We start from the raw sequence: 18,721 nt of genomic DNA on the forward strand, positions 1-18,721 counted from the left end.
GAAAAAATTATGTGCTTATAAACACCAGGGGCAGTTAGCTGTTCTGAATTGCCGAGGTCAAAAAATACCTGTGACCTCACTTACTAAAATTTAGACTTAGAATCACTTGCTCTGGCCATGCCAGTTATTTTAGTATTCAAATTCTACTCCATATGTAGATTTCAAGATGCCAACCATAGCACTAGACCTTGGGTTTTGAGGAGTTTTCAATAAATTATACCTTTTTTTCTCCACCCAAATTTGGAACTAATTGAGTGGAAAAGAAAGAGCCCTAAGAATAAGATAGAGATCAAAATGTCAGGTTTATTACTGATACAACTGTTGGAGGATATGGCTTAGGAGTAAGGTCCAAATAGGCTTGCTACTGCTGTCCAGCTCCCACCATCTAATCTGTCCCTTAGTACAGCTCACCTGAGGGAGAGTTGGGGCCTGCAGTTCTCTGCTTCGGCAAATGTTCTTACCCAAGAACTGATCAAGAGGAGAGGGAGAAGGAAAGAGTAACTAATGCTTATCTGCTTTTAATTGGTTAGTTTCACCCAATCAGGAAACATGGGTCAAAGGATGTCACAGTCCCCAAAATGGAGAAGGAATGAATTCCGATGGGAGAAAAATCCCAGAGCATCATGTTAGTATAGTTTCCTCCACAGGGAAACATGAAGCACATGTGATAAGTTTGCCCCTCCATCCCAGTCAACTACCATGTGACTGGCCTGTACTATTTTTATAATACTGGTTCTACTGTTTCTAAATACATCATCAGAATACACATTGTTCTTCTAATACGTATGTCCTCTCTGTCTAGGTCCTCCTGTATGATCCTCTCTTTGACTGGACAATGAATCCTTTGAAAGCTCTGTATTTACAGCAGAGGCCAGAGGATGAAAGTGAGCTCCATTCCACTCTAAATGCAGATGACCAGGAATGCAAACGAAATCTCAGGTGAGCAGTATTTGGGGAAGGATCTGTTGTCAATTGTTCAAATTCTCCTATTCCCAAGGCCCTTTATAAACTGTTCCACCTCATTAACCTTTGTGTTTTTGTCGTTAGTGATATTGACCACAGTTTCAACAAAGTAGCTGAACGTGTCTTGATGAGACTGCAAGAGAAACTAAAAGGAGTGGAGGAAGGAACCGTGCTCAGTGTTGGTGGGCAGGTGAATTTGCTCATACAACAAGCCATGGACCCCAAAAATCTCAGCCGACTTTTCCCAGGCTGGAAAGCTTGGGTGTGATATTAAGCATGTGATTGCCTTTGAATTCAGCCTTTAGAAATTGTATTTTGGCCTTCATTTTTAACCCACCCACATACTTCAAATAGGTATTAGTATTGACCTAAGTAAACTTCTGTGTTTTTTAAAAAACATTTAATGCTTGCTTCATTTACCTAAAGATGCTTTGATAGTCTCAAGGAACAGTTTTCTCACACTTTAGAAATAAACAGTCAATCATGCTCTACTTCTAAGGTAAATGTTTATTTTTTCTTCTCAAGTGCATACTTGTATCATTTTCAGTAGAATCACTGACTTTTGCTTTAGCTGAAAATGCAAGCAGCAGGAGTATAGCAGCAGCGCTGGCAGATTTTTCTTTAGTAGGAGTTAGAACAAATAAATATACTGCTAGTTTTGATATAGCTTTTAATTAGAACTTGTTTCCTGGATATTATATATGAATGATAAAATATTAGTATATAAAAGGAAGAAAATAACTTTAAAATTGTAACCATCTATATACCATAGTAAATATGTTTGGATTTTCAGTAGTGAGATCACTCAGTGTTACTGAATAATGAAGGTGTTATGATATGGAGAACAAATTTCACAGACACAGTATGGTTACTATTTTTTAGAAATGTATATTAGACCTTCTCATTCTATTCTCTTTATCTTTTAAGCCCACTGTGTTTCCAGTACTTTATCTTTCTATGATGCCTTCATATCTGTCTTCTAGTTCATGAATTCTCTTATCTCTATGTAATCTCCTTTTTAAACTATTCATTGGGTTTCTCCTTTCAAAAGTTGTTTTCCATTTCTAGGTATGTATCATTTTTAAGGTTTGCCTATTATTTGTTTCATGATGTCTAGTTGGGTTTTTGTTTTAACTTTAAGTTTCTGTTGTTTGTATCTGTTGGTTTTTGTAATTGGTGGACCGTTTATCCATGTATTTTGTGATTTTAGAAGGTGAGCTTATTTTCAGCAGGACCTTCTCATGGGAATCTTGAGTGACCTGGGTTAAGAATAATTCCTTCCAGAAAAGCTTTATGCCTGGTTATGTCATAGTTCCAGGGCTATCACTGACAGAGGACCACTCTTTCTTTAATTTCTTGGCTTCAGGGTTTCCTGACCTGAAGAGTACCATAAATTTACTGAGAGAAGACTCCCAGGCCAAGACAGACATTCTTCCACATTATCTCCCTGTGCTAGTCGGCAGAGTCTTGTATTGATGACTCCCCTTTCACTGAGAGTGTAAGCCTGAATGTGTCCCAACCTTATGGACATGAGGGCAGGTGCATTTAATTACTACCCACTGCCTTTTTAAAGTGCTCTTATAAATGTTATAGCTGAAATTCATAGGTTAATGAGATTGGCAAGTTTGCCAGGACAGCTAGAATATCAGCTCACACATCTACCTCTCTGGTTTTTAGTTTCCTTCTGAAACTGAAAATTTTGGGCCGTAAGGATTTCCCCTTTCTTACAACTTCTGCTATGTGTTTAAAAAATATTTCTTATATCTTACCTAGCATTTCTGTGTGTATTGTTGGAAGGAAAGGGTTTAGGTATCAAGTTTGATATATAGCTAGAAATGGAACTCTTCTGTCCCCATAGTGTCATTAGATAAATAAAACTACTGACTTGTCTATTGGTGAATATAATCCTTCCTCCATCCTTAGGAAACTGTTCATCTCAGCTGCAGAGATTAAGAAATGGATGATTGAACCTTGATGATGAATAGGATGAATGAATAGGAAACCTATTTTTATTACCAAAGTGAATCAAGGGAATGTAGCAAACTTAGAATGTCTTTATTTAAGAAAGCCTTGAAATCTTCATGGGTGGAATAAGAAATTATCAGCTAGATGATAGTATAGGTAAGTGAATTTGTAGCTAATTCTTGCTGGTTGATGTATGTTATTCAAAGAGCTTTGAATAACATCATTAATCTACTCTTCAGCGTTGAATGGTGTGCTGTAAAGCTCCTGTCCTATTCAGATATTCTTATTAATGGCTTTGAAAAGCTTACCAGATTTTCAGATAACAATTAGGAGGAATAGCTAATTCACAGGTGATAGAAATAAGATTCTAAAGATCATGACAAGCTGGAACAATGTGAAATGAATAAGATAGAAAATAACTGGGAACGAATGAGGAATGGTTAGGTTTTTAAAATATTTATGATAGAATATTTGTTGTATGCTGAGTACCTGACATACATTATATGCAGTGTCTTTTGCAAGATTAATGATGTTATTCCAGTTTACAGCTGGGGCAAGTGAAATTTGGAAAAATAAAATAACTTGTCCAAGGGCAGAATATAATAAGTTGAAGGTACAAGTTTAATATGGACAATCTCTAACTTGGAAATCTTTCAAGTGAAAAGAATCTAGGCTTCACCAGTCAGTTGGCTCATAAGGTCAGTGGAAACCAAGGAGAGAAGCTACTAGAAAAGCAGATAAATTACAGACTGTTTGAATAGTTGTGTTCAGATTAAGGGAGATAACTATTCGTTCCACTATTCTCTGTGCTGATCATACCACCCCATAGTATCTTCCTAATTAGTAGGTAAATAAATCCATGGTCATGATAGTATATACTTAAAATATATGCACTTAGAAATGCTAAAAATTTAAATATGGCCTAAAGCAAATAAAAGCAAAGAGGAAAACCTTTGATCTTCTTAAAGATTAAAGTAGGCTAGTGTTTAAATACATAGAAAGCTAGTGTACTGGCTTGAAATATGGACATATGTGCCACTTCAAATATTTTGGTTGTACCTTAATGAAATTGTATATTTCATGTAGATTTTTTTTTAGTGCTATTGAATGTATTTCTTTATTACACTGTTACCTGTTTTAAAATAAATCTTAAAGAAAATGTATGCTAAGACTCATTCATTTTATTCAAATATTTGAGGGCTCTGTGGGCCAAGCATGGTGCTGGTTCGTAGGGAGACAACAGTAAGCAAGGCTGGGGTATACAGCAATTTACAATGCAGTGTGAACTGAGAAGCCCGCTACACAGGACCAGACCAGTATGGTGCACCTCACTCTAAATAATATAGTAGTTTTTGATTACCCTGTGACAAAAAGCCAAATGAATGTTCTTTTTTGGGGGGGCCTAGAGAGTGATCTGGTCGACATTTCTAGAGTCTAAAAAATATATACTGGAAATGACAGATACAAAGATCCTAATATTCTAAATTTGAAGTTTGCATTCCACATATTTATTGTTTTTTAAAAATCAATAACTTCAGTCTTTAGAGTTTCAGGCTTTTTTGTCCAGTTTCTGAAAAAGTGAATTTTGCATAAATACAGTACAAAGTTTTCACAGAGATTAGATTCAGAATTTGGTGAGTAAGGTGAAAATCTAATGAAAATTATTCCCTGAAAAATCCCTTACTTTGCCCATAATGTACAACATGCATAATTTTTTTAATGTACAACAATATGTAAAAATATATACTTTTACGCTAATGTACAGTGTATGATTCTAAAGCAGTGGTTCTCGGGGTAATTTTGCTTCCCCACTCATTTGGCAATGTCTGAAGACATTGTGAGAGCATGAAACATTGACATATAGTGTTGAAGTTTAAGATCAGTACACATTTCCAAACCAGGAGAGAAATGGTCATGATTTGGCTTGTAGATCTTGCCTTGCTATAAGTGTGTGTTCATAGCTGGTCTACTATTAATGTGATTTGCTATTTTTAAAAATTGTGGTAAAATACACTTAACATAAAATTTACCATCTTGACCATTTTTAAGTGTACAGTTCAGTAGTGATATAAGTACATTCACACTGTAGTGCAGCCAATCTCCAGCACTCTTTTCATCTTGCAAAACTGACGTTCTGTACCCATTCCACAACTCCCCATTCTCCCCTCCACCCAGCCCTTGGCAACCACTATTCTATTTTCTGTCTCTCTGAATTTGACTGCTCTAGCTTCCTACTATAAGCATTTGTCTTTTTGTGACTGGCTTATTTCACAAGCATAATGTCCTTAATAAGGTTCATCCCAGTTGCTGTATATCAGAATTTCCTTCTTTTTAAAGATGGAATAATTTTATGGTATGTATAGACCATGGTATGTATAGACCACATTTTTGTTTATCCATTTATCTGTTTGTAAACACTTGGGTTGCTTTCCCCTTTTAGCTATTATGAATAATGCGGCTATTGAGCATGGGTGAACAGACATGTCTTCAGGACTCTGTTTTTAATTCTTTTGGGTATGTACCCAGAAGTGGAATCACTGGATCATATGGTAATTCTATTTTGAATTTTTTGACGGAAACACCATGCTGTTTTCCATAGTGGCTACAGTGTTTTACATTCCCACAAACAGTGCACAAGGGTTCTGATTTTTCCACATCCTCACCAACACGTTATTTTCTGTTTTGTTTTTTTAATAGTAGCCATCTTAATGCATGTGGAATAGTCATTCCTGCAAGAAAAAACATTGTATACTTTATACAAATCCAATGAGTGGTATTGCAAGAAATAACGAGTTTTACTGGGGAAATATGTCCTTCAGTTGACAATTTTGAAAACCTCGTTCTGCTTTACTTAATGTTAGGTTATTTGAAAACCACCCCAAAATGTTCCCTAGTATTTGAATATTCACTATAGACTTATAATTCTTTGTAAATACTTAGTATTTCTTATTGCTTAAGCAATTTTTTAAAAATATCCCTGAGTGTAAAGAGTTGGAAGAATTTTAAGAGAGAAAATGGTAATCACTCAGCTGGTTGCAGATTTGGTGGGGTTTTTTTTTACTTTATTTTTTAAATTGAAATATAGTTGATGTATAATATTATGTTGGTTTCAGGTATACTCCATGGTGATTTGACACTTGCATACATTATGAAATCACCTTGATAAGTCTATTAGCTATCTGTCCCTGTACAAAGTTATTACAATATTATTGACCATATTCCTTGTGCTGTATATTATATCCCCCAGGCTTATTTATTTTATAACTGGAGGTTTGTACCTCTTACTCCCCTTCACCCATTTTGTCCCCCGCACCTTCTCCCCTCTGACAACTACCTCTGTTTGTTCTCTGCATCTGTCTGCTTTCATTTTGTTTTGTTTGTCTTGTTTTTTAGAATCCACGTGTGTGTGAGATCATACAATATTTGTCTTTCTCTGAATTATTTCACTTAACTATACTTACTCTACCCTCTAGGTTCATCTGTGTCACTGCAAGTGGTAATATTTCATCCTTTTTTTTAAAGGCTGAGTAATATTCCATTGTATATATATACCACATCGTTTTTATCCATTCATCTATTGATTGACACTTAGGTTGCTTTCATATCTTGGCTATTGTAAATAATGCTGCTATGAACATTGGGGTGCATATATCTTTTTAAATTAGTGGGGGTTTTTTTGGTTTTTTTTGAGGAGGTAAATACCCAGAAGTGAAATTGCTGGGTCATCTGTCAGTTCTATTTTTAATTTTTTGAGAACCCTCCCTAACTACTTTTCATAGTGGCTGCACCAATTTAAAACAGTTCACCAGGGTTCCCTTTTCCTCACATCCTCATCAACACTTGTTATTTGTTGTCTTTTTGACAATGGCCATTCTGACAGGTGTAAGGTGATATCTCGTTGTGGTTTTGATATGCATTTCCTTGATGATTGGTGATGTTGAGTATCTTTTCATGTGTCTGTTGGCCATCTGTATGTCTTCTTTGGAAAAAATATCTATTCAGGACCTCTATATTTTAATTGGGTTGTTTGGGTTTTTTGACGTTTAGTTGCATATATTTTGGATCTATCCTTTGCAAATGTCTTCTGTTCAGTAGACTGCCTTTTCATTTTGTTGATAGCTTTCTTCACTGTGCAAAAGCTAGTTTAATGTAATCCCATTAGTTTATTTTTGCTTTGTTTTCCCTTGCCTGAGGAGACAGATCCAAAAAAATAATGCTAACATCGGTGTCAAAGACCATACTGCCTTTGTTTCCTTCTTGGAGTTTTATGACTTCAGTTCTTAATCCAGTTTGAATTTACTTTTGTATGTGGTGTAGAAAAGTAGTCCAGTTTGATTGTTTTGCATGTAGCTGTCCAGTTTTCTCAACACCATTTATTGAAGAGGCTGTCTTTTCCCATTGTGTATTTTTGCATCCTTTGTTGTAGATTAATTGACCATAAGTGTGTGGGTTTATTTCTGATCTCTCTATTCTTTTCCATTGATCAGCCTATTTTTATGCCAGTACCATACTGTTTTGATTACTATAGCTTTGCAGTATTGTTTGTAGTCAGCAAGCATGATACCTCCAGCTTTGTTCTTCTTTCCCAAAATTGCTTTGGCTATTCTGGATCTTCTGTGTTTCCATACAATTTATAGAATTATTTGTTTGGGTTCTGTGAAAAATGCCATTGGTATTTTGATAGGGATTGCATTGAATCTGTAGATTGCCTCTGGTAGTATGGTTATTTTAATAATATCAATTCTCCCAATCTACGAGCACAGTTTATCTTTCTATTTGTTTGTGTTGTCTCAGTTTCTTTTGTTAATGTCGTATAGTTTTCTGAGTACAGGTCTTTTACCTCCTTGTTCAGATTTTTTTCCTAGGTATTTTAGTCTTTTTGATGCAATTGTAAATGGAATAGTTTCCTTAATTTTTCTTTCTGAGAGTTTGTTGTTAGTGTATAACAACGAAACAGGTTTTTGCATATTAATTTTGTGTCCTGCAACTTTACTGAATTCCTTTATTAATTCTCATAGGTTTTTGGTGGCATCTTTAGGATTTTTTATATCTAGTATCATGTCATCCGCAAACAGTGACAGTTTTACTTTTCCTTTCCAATTTGGATTCCTTTTATTTCTTTTTCTCATGTGATTGCTATGGCTAGGACTTCCAATACTATGTTGAATAAAAATGGTGAGATTTAGCATCCTTGTCTTGTTCCTGATCTTAGAGGGAACGCTTTCAGCTATTCACCATTGAGTATTATGTTGGCTGTAGGTTTGTTGTATATGGCCTTTATTATGTTGAAGTATGTTCCCTCTATTCCACTATGTTGAGGGTTTTTATCATAAATGGATGCTGAGCTTTGTCAAAAGTTCTTTTCTGCATCTATTGAGATGATCATGTGATTTTTTTCCTTCAATTTGTTAATGTGGTGTATTTCATTGATTTGTGGGTGTTGAATTATCCTTTCATCCCTTGGATAAATCCCACTTCATGGTATATGATCCTTTTAATGTATGGTTGAATTCCACTTAGTAATATTGTGTTGAGGATTTTTGCATCTGTTTTCGTCAGTAATAATGGCCTGTAATTTTCTTTTTTTGTGGTGTCTGTGTGGTTTTGATATCTGGGTGTTGCTGGTCTTACAGAATAAGTTTAGAAGCGTTCCTTCCTCTTCAATTTTTTGGAATAGTTTGAGAAGAACAGGTGTTAACTTTTATTTAAATGTTTGGCAGAATTTACCTGTGAAGTCATCTGGTCCTGGGCTTTTGTTTGTTGGGAGGTTTTTTAAAAGTATTGATTCGATTTCATTATTGGTGTTTGGTTTGTTCATATTTTCTATTTCTTCCTGATTCAGTCATGGGAAATTCTGCATTTCTAGGAATTTGCCCATTTCCTCTCGGTTGTCCATGTTATTGGCATATAATTGTTCATAGTAATCTCTTATGATCCTTTGTATTCCTGTGGTGTTGATTGTAACTTCTCTTCTTTAATTTCTGATTTCATTTATTTGGGCGTTCTCTTTTTCATGATGATTCTGACTAAAGGTTTTATCAATTTTGTTTATCTTTCAAAGAACCACCCTTAGTTTCATTAATCTTTTCTATTTTTTTTTTTTTTAGTCTTTATTTCATTTATTTCTGCTCTGATTTTTATGATTTCTGTCCTACTAACTCTGGGTTTTGTTTGCTCTTCTTTTTCTAGTTCTTTTAGGTCTAACTTTAGGTTGTTTATTTGAGATAATTCTTGTTTTCTGAGGTAGGATTGTATTGCTGTAAACTTCCCTCTTAGATCTGCTTTTGCTGTGTGTGTTCCATAGATTTTGGATCATTGTGTTTCTATTTTCATTCGTCTTCGGGTAGTTTTTAATTTCCTCTTTGATTTATTTAATGACACATTGGTTGTTTCATAGCATGTTGTTTAGCCTCCCCATCTTTGTGTTTTTTGCAGCTTTTTTTCTCGTAGGTTGATTTCTAGTGTCATACCATGTGGTCAGAAAAGATACTTGATATGATTTCAGTCTTAAGTTTATTGAAACTTGTTTTGTGACCTAGCATGTGATCTATCCTGGAGGATGTTCCACATGCATTGAAAAAAATGTATATTCAGCTACTTTTGACGGAACGTACTGTATGTATCTATTAAGTTCATCTGGTCTAATGTGTCATTTAAGACCAGTCTTTTTCTGTATTGATTTTGTCGGATGATCCATCCATTGATGTAAATGGGGTTTTAAAGTCCCTACTAATACTATGTTACTGTCAGTTTCTCCCTTTATGTCTATTAATATTTGCTTTATATATTTAAGTATTCCTATGTTGGATGCATCTATATTTACAATTGTTTTATCTTCTTTTTGGATGGATCTCTGTATCATTAAGTAATGTCCTTCTTTGTCTCTTGTTACAGTACTTACTTTAAAATCTATTTTCTGTGATACGAGTATTGCTGTCCTGGTTTTCTTTTGATTTCCATTTGCATGGAATACCTTTTTCCATCCCATCACTCAGTCTGTATGTGTCTTTAGATCTGAAGTGAATCTCCTGTAGGCAGCATATATGTGGGTTTTGTTTTTCTATCCATTCAGCTACTCTGTGTCTTTTGATTGGAGCATTTAGTCCATTTACATTTAAAATAATTAGTGATAGGCATGTATTTATTGTCATTTTGTTAATTGTTTTCTGGTTGTTTCCGTGGTTCTTTTTTTGTTCCTTTTTTCTTTTGCCCTCTTTCCTTATGATTTGATGGCTATCTTTAGTTTTATGTTTAGATTCTTTTCTCTTTCTTGTGTGTCTATTATTGGTTTCTGGTTTGTGGTTACCATGAAGCTCACATATAACACGGTATAAGTTACATAATCATTTTAGTTGATCTCTTAAATTCAAATGCATTCTAACCAGTCTACATTTTTACTCCCCTATCCCAATGTTTAATGTTTTTGACATCATATTTTACGTCTTTTTGTGTTGTGTATTTCTTTATTTATTGTGTATATAGATGGTTTACTACTTTTGTCTTTTAACCTTTATACTAGTTTTATAAGTGGTTGAATTACTACCTTTACTGTGTGTTTCCCTTTACCAGTGAGATTTTTCTTTTCATAATTTTCCTTTTTATAGCTGTGGACTTTCCTTTTCTGCTTAGAGAAGTCCCTATAACATTTTTTTTTTTTCTGGCCATGCCACGTGGCATGCGGGATCTTAGTTTGCCGACCACAGATCGAACTCATGCCCCCTGCAGTGGAAGCACAGAGCCCTAACCACTGGACCGCCAGGGAATTCCCTATAACATTTCTTATAAAGCCAGTTTAGTGGTGCTGAACCATTTTAGCTTTTGCTTGTCTTTGAAACTCTTTATCTCCCCTTTAAATCTGAACGATAGCCATGCCAGCTAGAGTATTCTTGGTTGTAAGCTTTTTCCTTTCATCACTTTGAATATCATGACATTCCCTTCTGGCCTACAAAATTGTTGCTGAAAATTCACCTGATAGCCTTATGGGGGTTTCTTTGTATGTTACTAATGGCTTTTCTCTTGCTACTTCTAAGATTCCCTTTATCTTTAATTTTTGCGATTTTACTTTTTTTTTTTTAAATTTTTTTCTTTTGGCCATGCCATGCAGCTTGTTGGTTCTCAGTTTCCCAACCAGGGATGGAACCCAGGCCACAGCAGTGAAAGCCTGGGATCCTAACTCTATGCCACCAGGGAACTCCCTTTGCAATTTTAATTATAATGTGTCTTTGTGTGGACCTCGTTGGATCATCTCGTTTGGAACTCTCTGTGCTTCCTGGACTTGAATGTCTGTTTCTTTCCCCTCGTTAGGGAATTTCTCAGCAATTATTTCTCAAGTAAGTTCTCTGCCCCTTTCTCTCTTCTTCTAGGACCCCTGTAATGCAAATGTTAGTATGCTTTATGTTGTCTTAGGTGTCTTGTAAACTATCCTCATTTTTTTTTAATTCTTTTTTCATTTCTCTGTTCAGCTCGGGAATTTCCACTGCCATGTCTTCCAGATTGGTGATCCATTCCTCTGTATTATCTAATCTACTATTGATTCCTTCTAGTGTATTTTTTATTTCAGTTATCTTATTCATCAACTCCTTTTGGTTCTTCTTTATATTTTCGAACTGTTTGTTTAAATGGTCATGGTGTTCTCCATTCTTCTCCAGAGTTCATTGAGCACCTTTATGATCTATACCTTGAACTCTTTATCTGGTAGATTCCTTATCTCTACTTTGTGTAGTTCTTTTTCTGATGTTTTGTCTTATTCCATTGTTTGGAACATAAATTTCTGTCTCCTCATTTTGCCCAATTCTCTGTGTTTATTTCTGTGTACCAGGTAGGTTGGTTACATTTCCCAATCTTGGTGAAGTGACCTTATTTAAGGAAACATCCTGTGGGGCGCAGCAGTACACTCCTCTCTGGTTAACAGAGCTATATGTTCTAGTGTACCCCCTACGTGGGCTGCCTGTGTGCTTCTGTTGTGACGTGGCTGGCCCCAACCCCACTGGCTGCAAGACCATGTCTTGTACAGTGGTTGTGGGCCCACTGGAACGTGGGGTAGGCTTCCTATGTGGTTGTCTGTGTGACTCAGGGGCATTCGGGATTGGTGCTGTCCCACTGGTGAGTGAGGCCAGGTCTCCACATGGCTGTCTGTACAGCTGAGGCCTCAGGGTTAGTGCCAGCCTGCTGGTGGACAGGGCCAGGTCCCCAGCACTAATAGGCTAGAGGGAGGATTCCAAAATGGCACTGGTGTTACCAGTGCTAGATTAAGCTCCCCAAAATGGCTGATGCCTCCATCCCCAGGGGGAGTCCTGATTGCTTCTTGCCTCTCTGGGAGGTTCTCTAAGATCAGTAAGTGGGTCTGACCCAGGCCCCTTTCAAACTACTGCCTCTGCACTGGGACCCAGAGCATGTGAGATGTTGCATGCACCCTTTAAGAATGGAGTCTGTTTCCTATAGCCGTCTGGCTCTCCCTAATGTAAGTCCTGCTAATTTTCAAAGCCAGACACTCTGGGGGCTCATCTTCTCAGTGCAGAATCCCCATGCTGGGGAGCCTGATGTGGGACTTGGACCCCTCACTCCTTGGGTAGTACTTCTGTGATACTGATATTCCTCCCTTTTGTGGGTCGCTGACCCTGGGTTGTGGGTCCTGACTATACCATGTCCACCCTTCCTACCTGTCTTATGGCTCCTTCTTTAATGGAAAATCTTTTCTGCTAGTCTTCAGGTCATTCTCATAGATAGTTGCTCTGTAAGTAGTTATCATTTTGGTGTTTCCATGGGAGGAGGTGAGTTCAGAGTCTTCGTACTCCACCATCTTGGCCCTCACATTGTGTTAAATTATTGCAGTGTAAAGCAACATGGACAAGTGGATTTCATAGACATCTCAAACATATTCATGGCATAAAAAGGCCAAAAAACAATGAACATAATCCTGATGAGTCAATGCCTTCTACTTCTAAGGAAAGCATACCATTGCTGCACAAACTCTTCCTGATATTAGAAGAGCCCGTTTTATGAGGCCAGTATTACCCTTAAGTCAAAAATACAAGAATTACGAGAAGAACAATACAAAACAAAACTGAAGACCAATAATCGTTCATGAATAGAGGCAAAAGTCCTTACCAATATTAACAAGTCAATTCCACCAATACAAAAGAGGTAATACATCATGACCAAATGTATGAAGTGTTGTACAAAGTGAGCGGGTTTCATAGACCAAAGTGAGCAGGAACAAGGAAGTTATACTATTGTATAACCAATTGGCATTGTCAGTTGGTTAGAACAGTTACTTCCCTTATATGGAGCAAAGGGAAGTCTTGGAGCCAGGTTAGGTAATTTTTGCTGAGCAGGAAAGTGCTGATTGGTTGGCCTAGGCCTACCTCTTCTGGGAGAGCCGAGCACAGAAATTTAAGTTTTGGTTTACTAACATGGGGCTTAGCATAAGCAACTCCATCTTGGGCATAGTCTGGACACTTTAACCTGGGTATCAAGAAATATTGTTGATGTTTTATACAGATGGCCAATAGGTACATGAAAAGATGCTCAACATCGCTAATTATTAGAGAAATGCAAATCAAAACCACAATGAGGTACCACTTCACATCGGTCAGAATGTCCATTGTTAAAAAGTCTACAAATAACAAATGCTGGAGAGGGTGTGGAGAAAAGGGAACCCTCCTACACTGTTGGTGAGAATGTAAGTTGGTGCAGCCACTATGGAAAACAGTATGGAGGTTCCTCAGAGAACTAAAAATAGAATTACCACATGATCCAACAATCCCACTCCTGGGCATATATCCAGACAAAACTATAATTCAAGAAGATACATGTACCCCTATGTTCATAGCAGCACTATTCACAAGAGCCAAGACATGGAAACAACCTAAATGTCCATCAACAGATGAATGGACAAAGAAGGTGTGGTACATATATATACAATGGAATACTACTCAGCCATAAAAAAGAACAAAATAATGCCATTTGCAGCAACATGGATGCAACTAGAGGTTATCATACTTAGTGAACTAAGTCAGAAGAGAAAGACAAATAACCATATGATATCACTTATACGTGGAATCTAAAATATGACACAAATGAACCTATGAAACAAGCAGACTCAGAGACGTCGAAAACAGACTTGGTTACCAAAGGGGAAAGGTGGGATGGAGGGATAAATTAGGAATTTGGGATTAACATATACACACTACCATACATAAAATAGACAACAAGGCCCTACTGTATAGTACAGGTAAGTCTACTCAATATTCTGTAATAACCTATATGGGAAAAGAATCTGAAAAAGAATGGTTATATGTATATGTATAACTGAACCACTTTGATGAAAACCTGAAACACAACATTGTAAATCAACTATTCTCCAACATAAAATAAAAATTAAGTTTAAAAAAAAGGTAACTTGGACTCTATTAAAATTAAATACTTTTTCTCCTCAAAAGACATCATAAAAGAAAATGAAAACACCACCCACAGATTGGCAAAACAGTATCTGATAAATGGTTTGTTTTTAGACCATATTAAAAAATCTTTTAACACAATATGAAATAAACAATTTAGAATTGGCAAAAGATTTGAATAGACACTTCACCAAAGAAGATACCAAGTGGCAGATAAGCACGTTAAAGATCTTCAATATCATAAGTCATTTAGGAAATGCAAACTAAAATCACAATGAAATGCTATTCACTATACATCCCCTAGAATTAAAACATTTGACAACATGAAGTGACAGAAACCAAGTGGAGCTACATAAGTTCATTGCTGGTGGAAATGCAAAATGGTACAGCCACTTTAGAAAAACAGATTCTTATAAACATTCGCTAAAATGACCATATTATACAAGGCAATCTACAGATTCAGTGCAATCCCTATTGAATTACCAATGGCATTTTTCACAGAACTGGACCAAAAATTCTTTAAAGTTGTATGAAAATACAGAAGACCACAAATAGCCAAAATAATCTTGAGAACAGAGCTGGAGGAATCAGGCTCCCTGACTTCAGACTATCCTACAAAGCTACAGTAATCAAAACAGTATGGTACTGGCACAAAAACAGTAATGTAGATCAATGGAACATGATAGAAAGCCCGGAAATAAACCCAGGCACATATGGTCAATTAATCTACAACAAAGGAGGCAAGAATATACAGTGGAGAAAAGACAGTCTCTTCCATAACTGGTGCTGGGAAAACTGGACAGCTACATGTGAAGGAATGAAATTAGAACAGTCTCTAACAGCATATATAAAAATAAACTGGATTAAAGACCTAAATGTAAGACCAGATAATATAAACCTCCTAGAAGAAAACATAAGCAGAACACTCTTTGCTATAAATTGCAGCAATATTTTTTTTGGATCCGTCTCCTAGAGTAATGGAAACAAAGCAAAAATAAACAAATGAGACCCAATTAAACTTGAAAGCTTTTGCACAGCAAAGGAAATCCTAACCTAAATGAAAAGACAACCTACAGAGTGGGAGAATATATTTGCAAACAATGTAACTGACAAAGAATTAATTTCCAAAATATATAAACAACTTATACAGCTCAATATCAAAAAAATAACCCAATCAAAAAATGGGCAGAAGACCTACATAGACATTTCTCCAAAGAAGACATAAGGATGGCCAACAGGCACATGAAAAGATGCTCAACGTTGCTAATTATTAGAGAAAAGCAAATCAAAATCAAATAGGTATCACGTCACACCAGACAGAATGGCCATCATCAAAAAGTCTACAAATAACAAATGCTGAAGAGGGTGTGGAGAAAAGGGAGCCCTCCTACACCATTGGTGGGAATGTAAACTGGTACAGCCACTATGGAGAACAGTATGGAGGTTCCTTAAAAAACTAATTATAGAACTACCATATGACCCAGCAATCCCACTGCTGGGCATATATCTGAAGAAAACCATGGTTTGAAAGGATACATGCACCCCATTGTTCATTGCAGCACTGTTCTCAATAGCCAAGACATGGAAGCAACCTAAATGTCCAACAACAGAGGAATGGATAAAGAAGATATGATACATATATACAATGGAATACTAGCCATAAAAAAGAATGAAATAATGCCATTTGTGGCAACATGGATGGACCTAGAGATTATCATATTAAGTGAAATAAGTCAGAGAAAGAAATATTATATGATATCACTTATATGTGAATTTTAAAATGACACAGATGAAATTATTTCCAAAATAGAAAGAGACTCAGACTTAGAAAACAAATTATTTACCAAAGGAGAAGGGGAAGGGATAAATTAGGAATTTGGGATTAACAGATACACACTACTACATATAAAATACACAACAGGGACCTACTGTATAGCACAGGGAACTATATTCAACATCTTGTAATAAACTATAATGGAAAAAGATCTGAATATATATATATATATATATATATATCTGAATCACTTTGATGTACACCTGAAACGTAAAGCAAGTATTGTTCAATAAATAAATAAATAGATATTTAAACATATAGTTATTGTTTACCCCAGCAATTCCACTCTGAGTTATTTCCCAAGAGAAATGAAAATACATATCCCCATAAAGACTTGTACATGAATGTTCATAGCAGCTTTATCCACAATGATCCCAAGCTGAAGAAGACCAATTGTCCATCAACCTGCTGAATGTTTAAAGAAATTGTGGTATAGCCATGTAATAGAACACTAGTCATTAAAAAAGGAATGAACTACTGAAATATGCAACAACAAGAATGAATTTCAAAAGCATAATTCTAAAGAAGCAAGACCAAGAAAGACTACATATAGTATCATTCCATTTATGTGACATTTTAGAAAAGGCAGAATTGTAGTGAATGAAAGGAGATCAGTCCCAGGGGAATGGCGTGGGGTGGGTGGATTGACTGCAAAGACGTACAGTTTGGGGGTGATGGAAATGCGTGATACCTTGATTGTGGTGAAAACTGCATAACTATATATATATATTTGTCAAACTGAGTACTTACAATAGGTGAATGTATATGTAAATTATATGAATAAATCTGATTTTTTTTCTTAAATATACATTAGGTCTCTGCTGATTTTTTTATGCTTGGGAGTATAAGCCTCTGGTCTATTAGGATTGTAGACACAGTGTGATAAGTGTGATGATGGTTAGTAGTAGAGGGTTTTTATGGGAAGGTACAGTAATTCAGACTTGGAGGGTATGGTAGGCTTTGTTCCTTGACCTAACAGTCATCTCCAGTTTTCTATTTTTCCCACTGTGGAAGCTAAGAGACAGATTTTTGCTTTTCTGGCTCCTTTAGCTAATGGTGCCCCTGTAACCCAGTTTTGTTCAAAGATGCCTAAGCTGAATGGCACTGGGGATTCTAGTAAGGCTTTTGCATTCTAATAAAAGGAGAACTTGCTACACTGCCCTTTTTCTTTTTTTTAATGGAGAAAGGGCTCTGCCTGATACAAATGCACAAATAAAGAATGCTTCAAATAAAGAAGAAAAACAATCAGACTGAGGGGGTTTGTTGCACCTAAGTATAATATTTTTATTTAAATGCGATTGTTAGAATACTACAGTTTCGCAGAATACCGGGAATAATTTCTACATTTTCCATAGCTACTGTATTCAGTCTGATGTTCTATTTCTGTTTAATCCTCCTTACTTTTAATTGGGCTAGATTCTGTGCCAAGAATATACAAGTCATTCCAGCCAGAATAAACTATCTCTGATGGAATCAGGGCTTGAAGGGTTAAAGCTCAGAAAAGAAATTATAGTTTATAATTATATTTTTTTATATTTTTTATATAGTTATAATTATATTCCATAAGTGGAATCAGGCCTTAGTCTAGTAAAAGTTGGTCCTTCATAAATATTGTCAAATGAAGTATCTTCTTGTGTTCCCATTTCCTCTTCCAATATATCTTTATAGTCATATTTTTTTTCCTGTGCTTGCTCAAACCTGAAACCTAGAGAGGAATGACAAATATTTAGAAAGATGCGAGATATGACAGGATATAGACTTATTCAATATGCTACTGCATTCCAGGTAAGGTCTATTCCACATTCCTTCTCACCACTCTTAGAGCAGATATCTTTATATCCTATTTAACCGAAACAATAAATGTCCCTAATTTCTGAGATCATCCTACTTTTCACTACCATATTTTATTGTCCATTTTTACAAAAGGCTCTGCAGGATCTGGGTTTGAGGTTTGACCTACTACTAACTAGCTCTGTAATTTTTTTTTTTTTTTTTTTTTTTGCTAGCTCTGTAATTTGAAGCAAGTTATTTAAACTTTGTCTCAATGTCCTCATCTATAAAGGGGATAGTTGGGGATAATAATAGCACATGCCTCAGCATATTTTTGTGAGAACTAAGTGTGATGGTGCATGTAAAGAACTTGGCATTTAGTTAGTACTCCACAATTAACTATTAGCTAACAGTTCTTTATTCACAAACAAAGAGAAGCCTTTTCTGTCCCTAGAGCTAAAGTTTCCAAATTCTGGATTTGATTTCCTCATGCTTCTTGAAGAAGTGGCACACATTCCGTCCTCTTTTCAATGCCAGCATCTTCAATATATCACCTTCTACTGCCTTCAGTTATGATGCAGATCTCCATTACTTAAAATAATTTTCACTTGCTCTTATGCTCCTTCCAATTACCATGCTATATCTTTCCTTCTTTTCACAATAATCTCTTTTAGCTCAGTAATTTATATTATCTGCTTCCGTTTTTGTACTTGACATTCCTTTCAAGTACAAAATTCCTGCCATTGAGACTCTACTATGTTCTACACATTGGGAACTCAGTAGCAAACAA

The 18,721-nt window shown here is 35.9% G+C and overlaps 2 protein-coding genes across 4 annotated transcripts in view; one reads left to right on the forward strand and one right to left on the reverse strand.

Moving 5' to 3' along the window:
- Positions 1-1,454, forward strand: part of ATM (ATM serine/threonine kinase) — a 139,935-nt gene extending 138,481 nt beyond the window's left edge. For both annotated transcript variants that reach the window (XM_068556799.1, XM_068556798.1), the window contains 2 exons: positions 803-939; positions 1,048-1,454. In XM_068556799.1, the coding sequence (XP_068412900.1) occupies positions 803-939; positions 1,048-1,231 (321 nt within the window). In that variant the 3' untranslated portion in view covers positions 1,232-1,454. The remainder of the gene's footprint in view (positions 1-802; positions 940-1,047) is intronic.
- C11H11orf65 (chromosome 11 C11orf65 homolog) overlaps positions 1-18,721 on the reverse strand; it is a 133,822-nt gene that overhangs the window by 42,491 nt on the left and 72,610 nt on the right. Inside the window, exon 8 of one of the 2 annotated variants that reach the window (XM_068556801.1) lies at positions 17,715-17,866. The exons of the other annotated variant lie outside the window; for it this stretch is intronic. Within the exon in view, the coding sequence (XP_068412902.1) occupies positions 17,715-17,866 (152 nt within the window). Of the gene's footprint in view, positions 1-17,714; positions 17,867-18,721 lie in introns of those variants that run through there. 2 annotated transcript variants of the gene reach the window in all.

The sequence above is a fragment of the Eschrichtius robustus genome, chromosome 11 (assembly GCF_028021215.1).
Source record: "Eschrichtius robustus isolate mEscRob2 chromosome 11, mEscRob2.pri, whole genome shotgun sequence".
Classification (NCBI taxonomy): domain Eukaryota; kingdom Metazoa; phylum Chordata; class Mammalia; order Artiodactyla; family Eschrichtiidae; genus Eschrichtius; species Eschrichtius robustus.